Source organism: Mytilus trossulus, chromosome 6 (assembly GCF_036588685.1).
Source record: "Mytilus trossulus isolate FHL-02 chromosome 6, PNRI_Mtr1.1.1.hap1, whole genome shotgun sequence".
In the NCBI taxonomy this organism is placed as follows: domain Eukaryota; kingdom Metazoa; phylum Mollusca; class Bivalvia; order Mytilida; family Mytilidae; genus Mytilus; species Mytilus trossulus.
The window spans coordinates 11,103,603-11,124,618 of record NC_086378.1 but is presented as its reverse complement, the minus strand read 5'-3'; the positions used below and the strand labels follow the sequence as shown (position 1 = coordinate 11,124,618).

Here is a 21,016-nt window from a genome sequence, read left to right as displayed (position 1 = left end):
ACTGAGGCTACCCTACACCTACAGCTATAATTAGGATAACAATGAACAATGACTATGCTGTATAGACTTTACTCATTATTGAAGGCCGTACAGTGACCTATGGTTGTTAATTTCCGTGTCATTTTGGTCTCTTGTGGACTGTTGTCTCTTGGCAATCATACCACATCTCCTTTTTTTATATTTACAGCAACTAAATTGATACAATAAAAAGTCCCTCCTCTGTAAAAGTATAAAGTAAAATGGACTATGTTACAAACATTAGTTTTCTTGTTTGAATTGTTTTACAATATATGTCATTTCCGGGCCTTTTATAGCTGATTATGCTGTAAGGGCTTTGCTCATTGTTGTACGCCTTAGGTGACCTATAGTTGCTCATTTCTGTGTCATTTGGTCTCTTGTGGAGAGTGATCTTGTCGGCAATCATATTTTATACTTGCTAAAATAGCTTAGAATAAAAATCTTGGAAATAGTTCAACATTTGTAGACACTGTGCTTAAAATCTAGCAAAACTGTCAGAATTATCTCAAATACTTCTTTCCCTAAACCCATGCAATTGCAAGGAATATAATATTATTCTTTAAGACAGAAATTGTGTATGCAGTTGTTAAATGAATTATAAACTTTAAAGAAGTAAAATAAATATAGGCCTTATAAGGGTCATCAATTTTGTTTCTTGGGTTACATTTGTTTAAGAATTGTTCTTGGTGAAAAATTTCAAAAACAGTTGAAATTATATAAGTACCGGCAATAGGTTGTTGCCATAAACTGTTGTTTCTGGTCAGTTTTCACTACCTACATTGGAAACTATTTTAGTATATAAAAGGTTCATGTCTGTCATATTTTATTTACACATACTGTTTTGTTATAAATTGGGCTGTTAGTTTTATCAAGAGAATTGTTGCAAAATGTTTGTTATACATGTATATGGCCTTTTATAGTTGACCTCATCATCATAGTGTGAGGTTTTCTCATTGTTGAAGGTCATATGGTTGCCTATAATTGCTTACATTCACTTCATTTGAAGTTTGGAGGATATACAGTTATTTCGTTGGCAATCATACCACATCTATTTATTTTTATTTAGTACATGACTCAGCCCAATAAAATAAAGTTTTATGGAGCCACAGAATATTATTTACTAGCAATCATTAATTTTGGAAATATAAGGATTTTAAGGCACTTCTAAGACAGGTTGTTCCATACTCCAGGAGCTTTCTATGCTGTTAGGTGTGAGCCAAGGCACTGTGTTGAAAACTGTACTTTAACCTATAACATGTATAATGGTTTACTTTGACAAATTGTGGATTGAATGGAGAGTTGTCTCATTGGCAATCATTCCACATCTAATTTTTTTAAATTCATCATATGAGGTGGGATAGGACCTTTATCGGGACTCCCGGATCGTGTGTTTTTAAGCTTGGGATTTCAGGATTGACCCTTTCGGGATCCTGGAATCTTTTTTTCGGATTTCTTGACGTCGGGATTTACTTTATATAGATTCAGGACCTTGGGATTTTGTTTTTTTAAATCTGGAATTTCAGGATCAGGACCCCTCCAATCCTCCCTCTCAAATGATATTTCAGGAAAAAAAATATACTCAAGATGAAATTGACCACTTTGCATTTGTTCCTTATTTTGTTCTAAGCTTTGACTTGTAGCTATATATACACCTCCAGATCAAGTCCAGTCAACTTGAAAAATAGGAACACATATTTTTATGAGCTATCAAAAATAATTTAACTAAAAAATAAAACATTTGTACAAAAGGTTAAATTTCTGTGTCTGAATTACATTCTAGGTGTAAATCAATTAAAAATTCCACATCCATTTTACAGCCATTTAAAATGTGTTTTAGAACTGGCTTTATTGTACAATACAAAATATGTGATTTAAAGAAGGCTATTTTTACTAAGTTCATAACAATCAAAGAAGAATTACAGTACATTAAAATGCAACATTATATTTTCTGTATGACTATTTTCTGGATTTAACTCTATCAAGTCTGAAGAATGTTCATATCAAAACATGTTAAAGCCGTTGATGTTTCCATTATTTACAAAAGTAAGAAGCATAGTATGTTCAAAAGGGAAGTTTAGAATAGCCAAAGTATTCAAAGGTCATCTTTGTTTGAAGCAGAGGCAGATTTAGGGTGCTCACCCCCCCCCCCCCTTTTTTTAGAAAAAAATTAGTTGCTTAAATTGGGAATCACTAAAGCGTGACTGGAGCCTGCCCTCTCTTAGACAGTCAGTGGGCCCCCACTTATGAAAGTTTCTAGATTCACCAGTGTGAAGTGGTTGGAATCTTAGTTTCTTAATTATTTCTAATTTATCATTAGGGAATATATATATCATGTAGGTGATGTTTTAAATCATGTCAGCACTGCTTACTGAGCTGATCTTGGGGACTTGTATTCTGCCAGTAGTGGTGATCTACCCATAACAGTTAATGAAAATAACTTTTTCACTTTTAGTGGCCGTCCGTGGTAAAATTGTATTCCTTTAATGTCATATAGATCATGTTTAATAGGAGATTTAGCTAATTCCATCCTGATATATTATACAGCAACTTTCATATAAATTCTTATTTCAGAAAAAAATATTCCCCAAGGCATTTATAAATAATTATTACAAAAGTTCATGCTCTTCATTATTTAATATGTTTGGCTTTCCAATCTTTTTGGTGTCAATTGTACGTAATGAAGGAGGTTATTCACAGTGGAGCAGCTAACAGATTTTTCCCTTTCACAAGATCAGTTCAATTGCTAGTCTAATCATACTAACTGTCCAGTAGTCAGTGCATGCTGATATAGATTATTGAAATGATATATTTTGTAAGGTTTGACAGTTTATAGATTATCTCAGACAAAGTTGACCAATTATTGAGAACTGATTAAACATTTTTGTATTAGTTTAACAGTCAGGGGTACTACATGTACTTGTATTTTATTTAATTGAAGAAGTTTAAAAAAATATACACATATAAGTTAATTAATAATGTTTAAATAATTTCACTTTAATATTCTCAAAAATTTACTTGTATTTATAAGTAAATTTTTCTTACAATCCTACAAAAATTCTCAAATTTTGAGATGTAAAATCAGGGTTTTAATGGTTTTTCCCATGAATATGTTCCACAGGAATTTAAATCACACAAAATGTGTTCGATATTCTCTTCCAGATGGTTCCACTGCACTATGGTTTTGGGAAAAAAGAGTTTTCTTAAATGTCTGTTTTGCAGTCAATCAATTTGTACAATCTGCTATTTCTGGTTCCTTGTCTTTCTAAGATGTTTGTGTATTGATAGTCAATAAAGGTTTTTGCCTTGCCTTGAAGGCCGTTTGGTGACCTATATCTGTGTCATTTTGGTCTAATGTGGACAGCAACTGTCTCATTGGTAATCATACCACATTTTCTTTTTTATATTGTCATTTGTTTCTGATTTCTTGTATGTAGACAGTTGGATCAATAGCCAGCACCAATCCCTCAACCACTTTATAGAACATAGGGCCATAATAAATAATAGGCTTGTTTGCCCAAACACTACCTACCCAGAAAAAAGCTGCCTACTCAAATTCTTTTATTGTCCTGATTTAAAGAAGTTATTTTAATCAAATAGGCATGAAGACTAATAAACATCTGATACTTCAATTTCTTTTTTTGAAAAAAAAAAAAGAAAATGCCTACCTACCTACTCACTGTCTCAACCTTTGGGTAGGGTTTGGGCAAACCAAAATATTTTTAAGTGTGGCCTAGTCAGCCTCTGGTGTTTCCTTCATTCTTGGAAAGGTGGCAGTATCAGTTTAGAAAGCATATTTGTAACGCAATCTGTTTCTCTGGATTTATAATCATGTAGGATGAAACATGCACCTTTTTCAGTATGCTTTCTTATAATCTTTTCTATTTTCCTGACGGTGAATGGGTTCCAATTGACAGCACTGTTTTCTAGTAGGGATCTTTTAATGGCTAAGTAGGGTAGCTTTTTGCATTCTTGGGACCACTGGGGTAAGAGTACAGCTTGCCTTGCTTGTTATTTTTCTTACGAGTCTGGTCCATTTTAGGTCATCAGATATATGTAGACCTTGGTAAGATTTTTTTGTACTTGATCTAATATCATGAATATGTAGTTGTCTAGATGGTAGAACTGCGTTGATTTTTGTTTAAAGCTCAACATATAGCATTTTTTGGCATTAAATTTCATTCCCTAATTTAGTGTTCATACTTAAACTGCTTTTTGATTTTCTTTTCTGTTGTTAATTTCAATAGAGTATGCAGTTGTCTGCAAATTAACAAACTTGAGATTTAACACTTTATGGGATGTCGTCGATGAATCATATGAGTCAATAATGTGCATTGTAATTAAGCCAGAGTCTACATGGGCATATCCTGAGTGTTCACTGTCAACTTCAACCCGCATAGATCGTCTTTTCAGGAATGCTGCCAACTATGTATTGAGGTTTCCATCTATTCAATAACTGTTTAGCTAAATCCAGGAGTTTGTCATGTGGCAAGGTATCAAATTCCTTTGAAAAAAATAGTATAACCATATCAAGTTGAATGCTCTATCAAAACACTTGAGTAATCTGCTGTGACTAAAACATTATAATTATTTGGACCATAGGCTATGCTGATGTATGGCCCTTGCATTATTCTGTATCTGTATAATATTGGAAATGAACTCAAAATTGGTGAGTAAAACTTATCCAGGAAGTTCTTAGTTGTTGTTAAAGATTCCCAATGAAATGAAATAAACATGATGAAAAAAAATATTACCTTTCTTTCAATACATTAAAAGGCTGACACAACTGTTTTCATAATTGTCTTTTAGTCTTCTTTAAGATTAACAGAAAGGTAAACAAATCAATGTAAACAAGGACAAGGTAAAATGTAAAAGTGTTCCAAAGTTTTCCGCGGGAAAATACTAAATCCCACCAAATAAAACAAAACGGTACACATTAGCTTGTCATCCGTATTCTTTTCATTTTTAAGATTAATATTAAGAACCTGTGACTACTATACTTATAATAGTGAAATAGTCCATGAACAATCTATACTTTCATTAAAGACAGTCCCGGAATAGTCCCAGAGAGAACTAAGTAAGTGTAAATACCATGTGAACCAACCTTGATATTTATTCAAGATTTAGTTGTAATAAAAAAACAATTCGTATAATTTCAGGTATGTAAACACTGCCGCGAGGTACCTAGACATAGAACCTCCAGTTATGGTAAAAGATCCTTTAAATTTGAGGCAGCACAAGTATGGAACTCACTTCCTAATGAGGCTAGACTCATGACTTCTTTTGACCAGTTTAGGAATTACATAACTTGATTCCTAGTGTGGGGGTCAAAAATGCTTCTGCGCAGCAGTTCATGTCGTTTCCAGCCAGTGCTGTCTCAAAGCTGAAATTTCTTTCTTTCTTGTTATAATAGCCTTTTGCTCTGCTTTTTACGCATTTTTTTAATATATCTGCCATTAAATGCTAGTACTTATGTAAAGCAAAATTATATCCGGGTGAAATTTAATCCGGAGGAAAAATGTCACAGAAGATGTTGTTATTTTTTTATCCGGAGGAAAATATTTCCCTGGGATATTTTTTCCTTTGCCGTGAAATTCTATCTGGGTAGTGAACTTATTGAATAGTTATTAGAAAAAAAACTTATCCTTTACAAATACTATTAAATAATAATAGTGTATCTGAATTAAACCTATTTTGCATAAAAAAAAATGTACTATAATGGGAATTATTTCACAATTATCATTGAAAAAAAATCCTGAAAAAAATCAAGTAAATATCGTTCTTTTAAAAAGAAAATTATCATTAAACATAAGAAAGAAAACCCGTGAGAAATAATTTCAAAGATTGAAATTGTGAAACAATATCATGATTAATAAATAAGATAAGTGAGTTTTCGTAATAATGTAGCCAGATAAGTGTTTGGCTAGAAATCAAGTGCTAACTTGATGTAAGGACAGAGTGAGCTAATTATGGAGTACATGCAGTTTCCCCTAGTCAGTAAAGATACCGTCACCTTTCACAAAGCAATACATAACACATTGATTAAAACACAATGTACTTTGGTCAACGCTTTTAAAATATAGTACAGAAAGTCACAGGACAATTTTACCCCACATTACACGATTCAGTTTTGCGATTATTTTTCTTTGACCAAGAAAAACTAGTTTTAAAAATAAATGGATTTTTGTTTTATTCTTGAACTATTGTATATGATACATCTTTGTAATCAAAATTTATTCAACAAATATCAATAATGATCAAATAGCTGTTATGAAAACAAAATGACAAAGTGACTTGATACTTTTAAAATAGGCCCTGTTACTACTATAGACGTCGCGTACGGTGTTGATGATAATACTACGTTAAGCTTTCCAGTTTGCTTCTATTGCATTTGTTAAAAGTTTCGAAATTGATAACTATATACATGTATACATCAAAATGTGCGTTATTAAGAGTAGAAATTGAATATGCCTTTAAATTAATACATTATTTTCATTTTGTAATTGGAATGAACACTAATAACTGATTTTGCGCGTGTGGACAAGTAATACCACAAAATTATCCCCGTTGCTTTAGAGCTAGTCTTGTCATTGTTTAAATTTATATTAAAAAAAAGTAATATCCATAAAAAGAGCAGTTTTTGATCTTAATGGCGTATGTTTTGTTTATGACGTAACCGTCAACTGGAGGGAGAGATCCGTTTGCGCCAAAAATGCGTCCTTTTGCGCCGCAACATTTTTTCTCCAATGCTACGTTTGCGCCAACTGTTTTTAAAATTGCATGTTATCATTTGCGCCAAAAATAAAACACACTATTGCGCCAATTAGAAGAAAAATGACTTCCCTCCTCCTTTATTCGGACTTAGAACCAGCAGTTAACACAGCAACTGATTGTTTCTTTTTCTGAAACATACTTTCTTCTTACTGCTGTTGCATGGGTTTTTCCAAATTTAATGTATGTAGTAGCTTGTAACTTCATTTTATTGCCAAAAAAGACAAACATTGAACGATGAAATGCATAAAACAGTTCATAATAATTCCGGTGGAATGCTTCTGCTACGTCTTGTGATAGATAGAGTTCCATACGGATGATGGGAACAAAGCACTGTGTCAACATATGTGGTTAAAATATAATCAGTAAAAGCTTCTTTTTTCTTCTCTTTTGGCATATATCTTGTAATAAATATTCAGCAAAGCTTAAAGTTTTCTTCGCTGTCTGTACATGGACTGTCTAATTCATTTCAAGTCAATTCATTTCTCTCCAGATGCTCATTTTCATACATGTATCTCTGACTGACATATGACATTTTTTAGGGCCAAAAATTAAAATAAATATTAATCATTAATATTTATGATAAATTGGCGCAAATAAGTTCCGAATATTGGCGCAATTGACACATTTTGGAAAACAAAATTTGGCGCAAATGGTACCCCTAAAAAATAGTAATTGGCGCAAAAGGATTGCTGCCCAACTGAACAGGTGTGGCGAGGACGAAGATGTCACTTTGTTTCTGGTCCACGAATAAATAAAAAACGGCGTTTTACGTTTCCGCAAATTGGCATTACTTTTCCGCGGAAAAAATATGACGTTTCCGGAAAAAAAAGTTTACGTTTCCGCAAATAAATATCTTACTTTTCCGGAAAAAAAGTCACTATTCCGGAAAAAATATATTATTACTTTTCCGCAAATTATTAAGGAATACCTATTGTTCGAAAGCAAAGCTATAATAAAAAAGTGAATATGTATAAGTTAAAGGTCATCATAACATGTGAGTAAAATATATGAAAACGTATGTTAAAAAATATCTTGATATGAGTTCATAAGTCAGTTCTGGCAGAATATTTGTAGCCAACACGTCGTACAAAGTCCATAGTAGCACATTCACCGTTTACAAGTTTTGTATTTTGTTCAGGAAGGAAGTCGAATCTTCTCCTTTTCATATTTACAGTAAGAGTTCTCATCTTTATGTAAGATGTTGTCTTCAGTTTCAATAACACATCGACAACGACAAATATGGTAGGATGGCTAGCGTAAAACTGCTCGTTTAGGTTGGCACGAAAAAACAACTCGACACCATTCGTTTTCTCTTTTCCTCGGGATCAGGAGTTGATGCCCAAAATGTTGGTCTAAATCTCAATTGCCATCTATATAAAATTGCAGCATATTATCGGCAGACCTCATGCATTTATCGTCAGATGGAGCATCGGCAACTAATTCAACAAAGCATTCTTTAATCATATTAGTTGGCAAGTAAGCCAAACCAAAGATTTCTCAATGAAGTTTAACTCACCCTTACCCCGAGTCAACTAGTTATATCTAGTAAATTTTAGCTCTACTGACATCAGAACATTTTCTTTATTAAAAAAAAAATCATATATGTACATTCAAATCTTTATAATTTACCAGGTAAATTTGCGGAAAAGTAATAAATACAAATTGCGGAAACGTATACTTTAAATTTGCGGAAACGTAGTATTGGGACTTTGAAAAATTAGCGGAAATGCAATACGCCCAATTAAAGCATTCTTTAATCATATTAGTTGGCAAGTAAGCCAAACCAAAGATTTCTCAATGAAGTTTAACTCACCCTTACCCGAGTCAACTAGTTATATCTAGTAAATTTTAGCTCTACTGACATCAGAACATTTTCTTTATTAAAAAAAAAAATCATATATGTACATTCAAATCTTTATAATTTACCAGGTAAATTTGCGGAAAAGTAATAAATACAAATTGCGGAAACGTATACTTTAAATTTGCGGAAACGTAGTATTGGGACTTTGAAAAATTAGCGGAAATGCAATACGCCCAATAAAAAATCATTTCCGCAAGAATTAAACCATGGAAACAAGAAAAAAGTGAATTATTCAAGAGTAATATAGATCAAGAAAAACGTGCATCTCTGCATTCAAATCTGCTCGATGCCATAAGTGATACTGAAACTGTGGTTAAATATGATGTTGATACTTTTATACAAGAAGTCACTTCTATACTTTTGCAATCTGCAGAACAAACTTTAGGAACACAGAGGCCGGTAATTGCTACACGTTATTGTCAAGAAAGCAAACTATATGGTTTAATGGAGATTGTAAAAAGTCTAGAAGGGATTATCGTAAAGCAATTAAGAGATTGTACAAAAAATATGGTCCAAACCTTTTTAAGAGCAGATTGAAATTGACAGAAAATGTATATAAGAGAACTCTGGATGAAAATATTATTTATTTTAATAGAGAAATGCGAATGAAAATGAAAAATTGAGATAAAAAAATCCAAAAGAGTTTTGGAAATTTTTTAACAAAGGTCGAAGAAAAAGAAATACAAATATTTCTATAGATGTATTGTTAGATTTTTTCAAAGATTTGAATAAAAATTAGTTTGATGGTCAAAATGACTTTGATATACAAAATGATGTAAATGATGTACAGAATGATATGTTGAATTGTAATATAACAATTAAAGAAATAAAAAAGGCAATACAAGCATAAAAAAAAAAAAAAATCACCGGGTGAAGATAATGTTATAAATGAATATATATCATCGTCTTTTGAGAAAATGAGTGACATATATGTACATTTATTTAACTTAATTTTGAAAAAGGTATTGTGCCTGGAGCATGGCTTACTGGTATAATAATACCAATTTTTAAGAACTAAGGCGACCAGCTAAATCCAAAAAATTACAGGCCTATCACTTTATTGTCTTGCCTGGGGAAAATATTAACCTCGGTATTGAACACTAGATTAAATAATTATCTTGATGAATACATGTTATTACATCAAAACCAAGCTGGTTTTAGAAGTGGTTTTACTACAAATGACCACATTTTTTTCTGTATATGCTTTATTTGAGCTATTGCGTTTTAAAAAGAAAAAACTCCATCGTTTGTGGACTTTGAGAAGGCGTTCGACTTTGTTCATAGAAATTCGTTATTTTTTAAACTTTTGCAAAATAATGTAAATGGTAGATTTTTACGTATTATTCAAAATAAGTATGAAGGTATTAAATCATATATTAGACATAATGATGAATGTTCAGGGTTTTTTAAGTGTGAACTAGGAGTTAGACAAGGTGAAAATCTATCTCCTGTACTTTTTTCATTGTATCTTAATGATCTTCAATCATATTTAGAAGAACATAATATAAAAGGGTTAGAATCTATCAGTTGTGATATTGAAAATGAGTTAACGATCTATCTTAAAATTCTATTGTTTTTATATGCAGACGATACAAGTGTGTTATCAGAATCAAGCAAGGATTTACAATTTATGTTAGATACGTTTTCAAATTATTGTGAAAATTGGAAACTGAAAGTTAATATTGAAAACACAAAAATTCTTATATTTTCTAGAGGAAGAAATTCAGATTTTTTTTTTTTATTTTTGTAATAAAGAAATAGAAATTGTCAAAGACTACAAGTATCTTGCCGTGTGTTTTTTTGCCAGAAGTGTATCTTTTTTAACCACAAGAAAATATTTAAGAGACCAGGGAACAAAAGCAATGTATAGTTTATTAAAAAATTTCGAAGACATAATTTGTCAATTGAATGTCAATTAGATATGTTCGATAAAGCCATTTTACCAGTATTACTTTACAGTTCAGAGATCTTGGGTTTTGAAAATTTAGATGTTTTAGAAAAAGTACACTTGCGTTTTTGCAAGATCATATTAAACCTAAAGCAGACAACGCCAAATAGCATTATTTATGAAGAACTCGGACGATTTCCGATCTCGCTAACAGTTAAAATGCGAAAGATAAAATTTTGGTGTAGATTAGTAATTGGTTAAGAGGAAAAAATCTCCTTAATTCTTTACAAATTGCTGTTTGTATATTTTGAGAATTATGGCTTTTAAAGCAAATGGTTGAAATTTGTTAAAAGTATTGTTGATAATTGTGGTCTATTAAATGTATGGAGATTCCAGTCTCTTTTTTCTACAGATTGGATAGAAAACTGTGTAGAACTTACTGACTAAAAGACCAATTTAAGCAAGAATGGTCGTCTGACATTTTTAATTCAAGTAAAACAATTTGTTATAGAATATTTAAGAATGAATTATGTTTTGAACGTTATTTGTCGTTATTACCCTCATATCTTATGTATTATTTATGTAAATTCAGATGTGGCTGTCATCGTTTGCCCATTGAATCGGGCAGATGGCATAAAATTCAAAGAGACGAAAGAACCTGCATTGTATGTAACTCAAATGAAATAGGTGATGAGTAACATTATATTTTAGTTTGTAACTTTTTTAGTTCAGAAATGAAAAAATTGTTACCGAAATATTGTGAAAAACAATGCAAATACTGCAAAAGGAGTAGGTCCGGTAAGGACCGATTTTGGCCTCAAATTTCAGGTTCATCTGACAAAAGATTTTGACCACTTTTCAATTACTTAAGTGTCTATTTCATTTGAATCAATTAGTTAATGTGAAAGATTTGAACTGATTTAGTCATTAAAAACGATCCGATTCAAGCTCAAATATGAAAATTCAACCAAATGTCACCTTTCAGATGGTTTTTGTCAAAAATGAAAGTGGCCGCATACGTGTTCACCCTCAACCTTTATATATGTTATGTATTATCATAAAATACAACTTCCATCTCAATATTAAGGATGAACACGAATGCGGCCACTTTCGTTTTACACGAAAACCGTCTAAAATTGAACTAAAATGCTAGAATTGTGAAAAAATCAGTAATTTAGCATGACTTTAAGGTGCCAGTACCCGATATATGTTCATTGTATAGTCAAAAATAGTTCATATTTATGTAGCAGAAGCACTCTACTGTTCAACAAATAACTAAAAGTTTATATGTTATCAATTTTGTAAAACTGCATAGAATATATATTTTGAGGCCAAAAAGGGCTCTAACTGGACCTACTCCTTTAATCAGTTATTCTCGTCGACTGATATTATTGTATTAGCAAAACTAGCAAGATTTATTAAACATGTATATCAATTGTCGTCCCTCCTGGTTAGTTAAATTGTGTTTAACATACACAATGAAATGAACTGTCTTTTTCCATATTTATTTACGCATGCACTACCAATCTAATTAAAATATCTAATTAAAATATTGATCTCTGATTATGTTATACTGCATAGTGCATGCAGTATAACGTAATCAGAGATCAATATTTTAATTAGATATTTTAATTAGATGATTGATGCACTACTATTGTATTATAATTGTATACTGATTTCTCTGTAACTATGTAATTTATGAGAATAAAATATTCGCATTCGTATTCGTTTTGTGGCCAAGCTGAAAATAGTAAAATAAAATATGGATACGGGAGAAGTTAAAAGTGTTAATTTAGTCGATTTGCATCCAACAAAGAGCAAAACCATTACCTTATAGTCAGCTAAAAAAGATCCCGAAATGACAAATGTAAAACAATCCAAACGAGAAAACTAACGGCCTGATTTATGTACGAAATGTGAAAAATCCTACATAACATGAATTTTCTTATTTTTTGCGCCTGGGAAAACAATCCTGGTTTAAAAATTGTAATCAATGAAAACATTTTCTTTTTAAAAAAATATTTTAGACCCCAAAATTCAATGATTTTTCATTCGGGCTAATGAATAATTTTTAAACCTAAAAAGAAAATATTTCAGGATCTTTCTCATATAATAGCTTCATTCTGAGACTACTATAACACATGTGTTATAGTAGTCTCAGCTTCATTGTAATGATTTTTCATTCAGGTTAATGAATAGTTTTTAAACCTATAAAAAAGAAAACATGTATATTTAAAAATTACAAATTAGTTTTAACTTTTTGTCCTGTGACTTTCTGTCCGTTAAAACACAAATTAATTTACAAAAAAAGAAACCGTGTATAAAAGCCTAAACAGGATTCTACCACGTATTAATACAGATACAGAATGAGATACAGATACAGAAGCATATCGGCTCCGCATTTGGTCGGCAGAGTCCTTTCCTCCGTTGGTTTTGTATATTATTGTTTTTCTTAATTTTCGGACCGTTTCGGGTATTTACCATAGAATGACAAAGCGGGAAATGTAAACTCAACTTTGTGTTGAGAAAATGGTACAGATAATCGTTAGCATGTATGTCATTATTGAAGTAAACTCTATGTTAAAAAATGTTCAACTTATCTTCTATTGAAAATAAGGTTCAGGTAAATTGTTTTTGGGACCAAAATTTTGAGAATGCCTTCTTTTCCTCAATCTCAATATTATGACACAACTGTTCTAATTGTAGTCCAAATAATTATGACGTCTGGAAGTTGAAAGGCTATTGTCTCCTTGTATTGTGTTTTTGATCGTCTTAGTTTTCGACCTAATTCTTCATTCACTTCCCGTATGCTACTCGTGCCCGTGATAAATTGTGCCCGTGTCACGTCATATTCAGCTGCTATACTTAGTAACAATAGCAAATTTTAACACATGCGGTGAAGATTTTCCAAATTAGGTTAAAATAATTAAGTATTTACGTTTCTTTATTTGATACCACATTTTTGTACCCTTTCACTAATGCAAGATTTACCTTCGAAAAGAATAGATCAAAAATAGCCCAACTTTCTAAAAATATGGCAAAGGTCTTTTTGCATGCGAAGTTGACCTCAAGGTCATTAAGTCGCATGACTGTCATGTGGTTTAGTTGTAATACTTAAAGTTAATTTGAAGACGGTAATACACATGCTCCTTACAGCTTTTATTGAAAAATTAAAAAATCAATTAATTTTTATTTACAGAAAAAAACAGTATGTAAGTGGAAATTACAGACAATACTCACCAATGCAACCTCACTTCACAATGCATTTACGAAAGTATTTAACAAAAACATAAATGTAAACAAGACCATATTAGGCTTCCAAAGTGCCTCATTGTGAAATTAAATACTTTGATATAAACTTTGGTATCAAATCTATAACCATATCATTTCCGACTTTAGACCCGTTTCTTAGATAGGTCGAAAACACAAGATGCTTGTTTTTGTCAACAAAGGTGCCATCGATCTAAAGAACTCAAATAAAAATAAATTAAAGATCGAAATATATTTCCGATACAATTATTTTATGCACAGGTATACTAGTGACTCACAAAATATTAGGCATGTCTATGTTCAAACATATAAAAGCGAAATTCAGAAAAATATGTTAGTATGTCAAAAATACAATACACGAGGATATATTTTTTTTCTTTGATGCCTTAAGGGTGGGTATCATTTGGGTCTAAGCATGACAAGTGAAAGTCAAATTAGTGTGCTGTGAAAACAGGAAATGAAGTCTACCGCAGTACCGGTAGACATGGTAAATTACAAAAAGATTGTGAATTGCGTAGTGAGAAGGGAAAAGCTGTTAATTAATAAAAAGCAAGCAAACACGGTACATGTAGGAAGATACATGTACAAAATGTAGCTATAGTATTTTATTGAGTCTGCAAGAAAAATGTTAATACATGTACACCAAACCATTTTATAACTGTAATGACAGAGTTTATAAAAATATCTGAAACTTGACATTGCTCTCTCATCTCACTTACTTTTCATATGTTCCATGCTTCTGTGTGGCAAATGTATGGATTGGTTAAAAAAGTCAGGATTAAAACAACTTAGCTGTTAAAAGCCTTGAAAGTCAGTTACTAAATTTTAGAATTTTTGCTTGTCATCTTGAAAATTTGTATTCAGACAGAAACTTTACTATACAGATATTATTGGTAATACAAAATCTACATGATGCCACTAAAACTAAAACTGTCAATTAATTCTCTATGGGACTCGGGGATTAATGGACTTCAATATATAGTACTTACAGTCAAACATGACTAAATGGTTATTAATCATTTAGAATAATAATTGTTTTTCCATTTCTAATGAACATGTACCTCAAAGCTTGAGTTAAATTGGCTGTTTATAATATATACTTGCCTATCTTATTTTACAGACCAGCAGAGGGGAAAGATGTGGAAGAATGGGGAATGCTTGACCTTCAAGGTGACCTAGAAACTAGACACCCAGTACCACTTAGTGGTAAATTTATTGGAGATTTACACTTCACTCAGAAGGTAATAAAAATATACTACCATGGATTCATTATTATTTGTCAAATACCAATTTTCATGGGTACAGGTGAACCACGATTTCAAATTTTCAACGAATAACATATTTTCATTTATAGACTTTGAAAACAGAGATTGGCAAAACCACGAAATCAAATATCCCCTAAAAATGCAATCCAAACAAAATTGATAGGCCACAAAAATTAAACGATTCCACATTATCCATTTTCCCTTATTGGTGTTTCAACAATGTTCAACGTTAATCCTTTTCTCTTTTTCTTTACACAGGTTTGAAAACTTTATTTTTTGTTTAGCTTGACTGCAGTGAAATAAAGCTTATTTGCAATGATGATCCTTTTTTTTTTATGCAACAGACTTCTTAAAAAAAAACTATGTCTATATATGCTTCAATACTGTGGATTCAGTTATTTTCGTGGGTACCAATTTTCATGGATTGTGAAAAACTCACATATTCGAGGATATTTAAATTCTTTGTTTTGTAAAAGTTTGCATGCATTCCTTTGGAAAATTGGTATTTCGTTGAACATTTGAATTCGTGGTTCCCCTGTTCCCACAAAATCCACGAAAATTGGTATCCAACAAATATTAATGAATCCACAGTAAATGTAAATAAGAATAATTAGGGCCCTGCCTAATGGCAGACCCCCTTTAGTCAGTTTAGTGATCAGTCCGTTTAACAAATTGTGTCTGCCCTATATCTAGAGAACTATTTTGATTTCAAAGTTTATACTTGACTTGTATATAAACCAGAAGGTGTGTCATAAGGTACTTAATGTACATTGTATGTATAACTTTCTAGGTCGAAGGTCAAGGTCAAAAACCGGTTTCAGTTGACAACCCCATGTCCTATGATAAAGATATTATTTATCACAACTGATTCAGAGTGGGGTCCACAAAGATGGCTCAATTTCAATGATATCTACTTCTTTTAAGCCATGCTCTTAGCTCATTTTAACAGAAGTCTATTATATTTGTCAATATCAATTTACTAATTTTGTTAGTGAACTAAACCACAAATTTAGATATTCAAAGAAGTACAGATTTTCTAAAGACTTTTACTGAACTTGTTCACATTTTTGTTTTGTTTAGGGGCCAACTGAAGTCTGTGGGATTTTCTCTTCAGTGTTGAAGTCTGATTGGTGGCATTTGGCTGCTTTTTGCTCTTTGGTTGAATTGTTGTCTCTTTGACACTTTGTCCATTTCCATTCTCAATTTTATTGAATCCACACCTGAGCAAAACCAGGAGATTGAAATTTTTCCAAAATCCAAAAAAGATAAATAAAAGCAAAGAAAGGTTGTTTATAATAAACATGATCAATATCATGAACAATTGATTCAATATTGTAGTGATGTGAAAATATATTTATACATTTCCAGGATGTACCAGTGTTGATTATTGGACATCATATCCTATATGGTAAAGTGGTCAACATGGAGAAACCATTTGCTGTATTAGTGAAAAATCAGGGAAAACAGGGAGATAACTCTGTCATGGACGATTCAAATCACAACAAGAAAGAAACATCATATACTGTCACAGCTATCATAAAAAAGAAACTTTTATTCAAATCAAGACCCAAACCTATCATTGCAAATGTACCAAAGAAAATATAAAATATATTTATTTATTATATTTAATTGTTATTTAATTTTTATGCAATTCCTACAAAGTTTTTGAGAGCAAACAGCTTTGTTTGTATGTCTATCATATTTGTTTACCCATTACAGCCTTGTATGTTCAAAGTTAAATGGAGTACAAATATAGAAATGTTGATGTTGAAACCACCATTTAGTTCCGTCAAACGGAGGAGTACAATGAGTAGATATGGATATGTCATGAACTCTTAAGGTTTATTTAAATGTCTTTGATATTGGTCATTACATCTCGTATATGTTATGATGGTATGATACTAAACCCCTAATGGGAAGGATTGTGCCTGATGTTCATATGATGAAATCATAATCTTTCAGTCAGTTTAATTGAAGTCTGGAGCTGGCATGTCAGTAAACTGCTAGTAGTCTGTTGTTAGCTCACCTGGCCCAAAGGGCCAAGTGAGCTTTTCTCATCACTTTGCGTCCGGCGTCCGTCTTCCGGCGTCCCGCGTTAGCTTTTACAAAAATCTTCTCCTCTGAAACTACTGGGCCAAATCAAACCAAACTTGGCCACAATCATCATTGGGGTATCTAGTTTAAAAATTGTGTGGCGTGACCTGGTCAACCAACCAAGATGGCCACCACGGCTAAAAATAGAACATAGGGGTAAAATGCAGTTTTTTGCTTATAACTCAAAAACCAAAGCATTTAGAGCAAATCTGACGGGGTAAAAATGTTTATCAGGTCAAGATCTATCTGCCCTGAAATTTTCAGATGAATCGGTCAATCGGTTGTTGGGTTGCTGCCCCTGAATTGGTAATTTTGAAGAAATTTTGCTGTTTTTGGTTATTATCTTGAATATTATTATAGTTAGAGATAAACTGTAAACAGCAATAATGTTCAGCAAAGTAAGATCTACAAATAAGTCAACATGACCAAAATGGTCAGTTGACCCGTTTAGGAGTTATTGCCCTTTATAGTAAATTTTTAACCATTTTTCGTTAATTAAAGTAATCTTTGACAAAAATCTTCTCCTCTGAAACTACTGGGCCAAATTTAACCAAACTTGGCCACAATCATCTTTGGGGTATCTAGTTTAAAAATTGTGTGGCGTGACCTGGTCAACCAACCAAGATGGCCGCCACCGCTAAAAATAAAACATAGGGGTAAAATGCAGTTTTTGGCTTATAACTCAAAAACCAAAGCATTTTGAGGAAATCTGACACGGGATAAAAATGTTTATCAGGTCAAGATCTATCTGCCCTGAAATTTTCAGATGAATCGGTCAATCGGTTGTTGGGTTGCTGCCCCTGAATTGGTAATTTTGAGGAAATTTTGCTGTTTTTGGTTATTATCTTGAATATAATTATAGATAGAGATAAACTGTAAACAGCAATAATGTTCAGCAAAGTAAGATCTACAAATAAGTCAACATGACCAAAATGGTCAGTTGACCCGTTTAGGAGTTATTGCCCTTTATAGTAAATTTTTAACCATTTTTCGTTAATTAAAGTAATCTTTGACAAAAATCTTCTCCTCTGAAACTACTGGGCCAAATTTAACCAAACTTGGCCACAATCATCTTTGGGGTATCTAGTTTGAAAAAATTGTGTGGCGTGACCTGGTCAACCAACCAAGATGGCCGCCACCGCTAAAAATAGAACATAGGGGTAAAATGCAGTTTTTGGCTTATAACTCAAAAACCAAAGCATTTTGAGGAAATCTGACACGAAATAAAAATGTTTATCAGGTCAAGATCTATCTGCCCTGAAATTTTCAGATGAATCGGTCAATCGGTTGTTGGGTTGCTGCCCCTGAATTGGTAATTTTGAGGAAATTTTGCTGTTTTTGGTTATTATCTTGAATATTATTATAGATAGAGATAATTTGTAAACAGCAATAATGTTCAGCAAAGTAAGATCTACAAATAAGTCAACATGACCAAAATGGTCAGTTGACCCCTTTAGGAGTTATTGCCCTTTATAGTCAATCTTTAACCATTTTTCATAAATGAAAGTAATCTTTTACAAAATCTCCACTGAAACTACTAGGCCACAATCATCTTTGGGGTATCTAGTTTGAAAAATGTGTCCGATGACCTGGCCATTCAACCAAGATGGCCGCCACGGCTAAAATAGAACATAGGGGTAAAATGCAGTTTTTTGCTTATAACTATGAAACCAAAGCATCTAGAGCAAATCTGACAAGAAGTTAAATTGTTAATCAAGTCAATATCTATCTGCCCTGAATTTTTCAGATGAATTGGACAACTGGTTGTTGGGTTGCTGCCCTCCAATTGGTAATTTTTAAAGAAATTTTGCCGTTTTTGGTTATCTTGAATACTATTATAGATAGCGATAAACTGTAAACAGCAATAATGTTCAGCAAAGTAAGATCTACAAATAAGTCAACATGACCTAAATGGTCAATTGACCCCTTAAGGAGTTATTGCCCTTTATAGTCAATTTTTAACAATTTTCATTAATTTGGTAAATTTATGTAAATTTTTACCAAATATAGTTCTCTGTTCCTAATGGGCAAAGTTCATGATAGATATAATTGTAAGAAGCAAAATCGTTCAGTAAAGTAAGAACTTCAAACACATCACCATCACCAAAATACAATTTTGTCATGAATCCATTTGTGTCCTTTGTTTAATATGCACATAGACCAAGGTGAGCGACACAGGCTCTTTAGAGCCTCTAGTTATTTATGTATTATTGTCATTTTGTTTATTTTCTTTGGTTACTAGTACATCTTCTGACATCAGACTCAGACTTCTCTTGAACTGAATTTTAATGTACGTATTGCTATGCGTTTACTTTTCTACATTGGCTAGAGGTATAGGGAGAGGGTTGAGATCTCATAAACATGTTTAACCCCGCCACATTTTTGCGCCTGTCCCAAGTCAGGAGCCTCTGGTCTTTGTTAGTCTTGTATTATTTTAATTTTAGTTTCTTGTGTACATTATGGAAATGAATATGGCATTCATTACCACTGAACTAGTTTATATTTCTTTAAGGGCCAGTTGAAGGACGCATTCAGGTGCACGAATTTCTTGTTACATTGAAGACCTGTTAGTGACCTTCTGCTGTTGTCTTCTTTATGGCCGGGTTGTTGTCTTTTTCTATTCTCCATTTTATTTATCATTTCATTAGATTTTATTTCCAGTAGGTCAATCCCAGATCCTTTCTTTCCAATTGTAGGTATGGGATACATAAGATATTGTGAAATATGTCTATAGCCTGATGTCAAAGACCTTGTTAGTTTGGAAAAGAAAACATAGTATATTACTAAATTATCTATAAAATATAATACAAAGGGAAATGCTCTATTGTTTTGAATGAAACGAAATATATTTGTAATTTGTTAGGTCCTGTTTGTTGTCTATATAAAGATAAGAAATGTGGTGTGATTGTCAATGATAAAACTGGAGACCTAATGAAGTAAAAGTTAACAGTTATAGGTCATTGACAGCATTCAATTGTCTTTATTTACAATTTAGAATGATTTGGGCAAAAGACATTGTTTAGTTCAACCAAAATATTGTAAAGATATTTTCTTGTTTTTCATTGCTTATGGTTATGGTTGCCAATAATAGCATTCAGCCATTTCATTTGAACTTTGGTGGATAATTGTCTCATTAGCAATCATACAACATCTTATTTTTATATAGAACTTTAGAACTGAGGAAAGGAGAACAGTAACTGTTTTTATCATATTTCTTATAATATTGTCAAGTTTTCATTACGTTTCATTATGTTTGTTTGTCAATGTATTTGCCACAACCGAAATGGGGTTTTGTATGATTTGCAAATAAAGATATATATATATAAAATACATTTGTAAGAATGATGGCACGTTATTCAAATTAGTTAATTTCCATTTACCAGAAAAATGTCATCTGGAAAATAACATGTTCAATCACCTATCACAAATGCATTATGTCTGATGTAAAGTTTAACTCATGTTGAACCAACTGACATGGCTATACTTTTGGGAAATAATGGATTGCTGTTCCTCAGACTCTGATAAATATCTTTTTTTGCTACATTTATTGATTAATATGACTTAGGTCTTGTAAATGCCAGCACTCTCGGCAATAAAACTTTACGTGGCTCCAGAGTACAAAATTTGTGTTTTTATAGGTTGGTTTCTCAGTCAGAGTACAATAATTGTACTGGTACTTGAAAGTTTAATGACCATAAGGCAAGGAGTACTGCAGAATCACAATGGGTGTACCAGATAGCTTTTTAAATGATAAAATACTTCATTCACAAAAAGAAATCATCTCTATACATCTTAGATTATGCATTATGAGAGCCGTGGTGTAGTGGTAAGTGCATCAGACTACTAACA

At 32.1% G+C, this 21,016-nt stretch overlaps 2 protein-coding genes across 7 annotated transcripts in view; one reads left to right on the top strand and one right to left on the bottom strand.

Moving 5' to 3' along the window:
* The window catches only part of LOC134720791 (alpha-2-macroglobulin-like protein 1), a 300,001-nt gene extending 295,089 nt beyond the window's left edge, over positions 1–4,912 (bottom strand). For all 4 annotated transcript variants that reach the window (XM_063583299.1, XM_063583300.1, XM_063583301.1 and 1 more), the window contains exon 1: positions 4,770–4,912. The gene's annotated coding sequence lies outside the window, so the exon portion shown is untranslated. The remainder of the gene's footprint in view (positions 1–4,769) is intronic.
* Positions 1–16,697, top strand: part of LOC134720795 (chromosome transmission fidelity protein 8 homolog) — a 211,064-nt gene extending 194,367 nt beyond the window's left edge. Inside the window, exons 2-4 of one of the 3 annotated variants that reach the window (XM_063583305.1) lie at positions 13,052–13,090; positions 14,929–15,049; positions 16,442–16,697. In XM_063583305.1, the coding sequence (XP_063439375.1) occupies positions 13,068–13,090; positions 14,929–15,049; positions 16,442–16,678 (381 nt within the window). In that variant the 5' untranslated portion in view covers positions 13,052–13,067 and the 3' untranslated portion in view covers positions 16,679–16,697. Of the gene's footprint in view, positions 1–12,983; positions 13,162–14,928; positions 15,050–16,441 lie in introns of those variants that run through there. The other 2 variants (XM_063583306.1, XM_063583307.1) reach the window with 2 other exon arrangements.
* Positions 16,698–21,016: the final 4,319 nt, after the last annotated feature.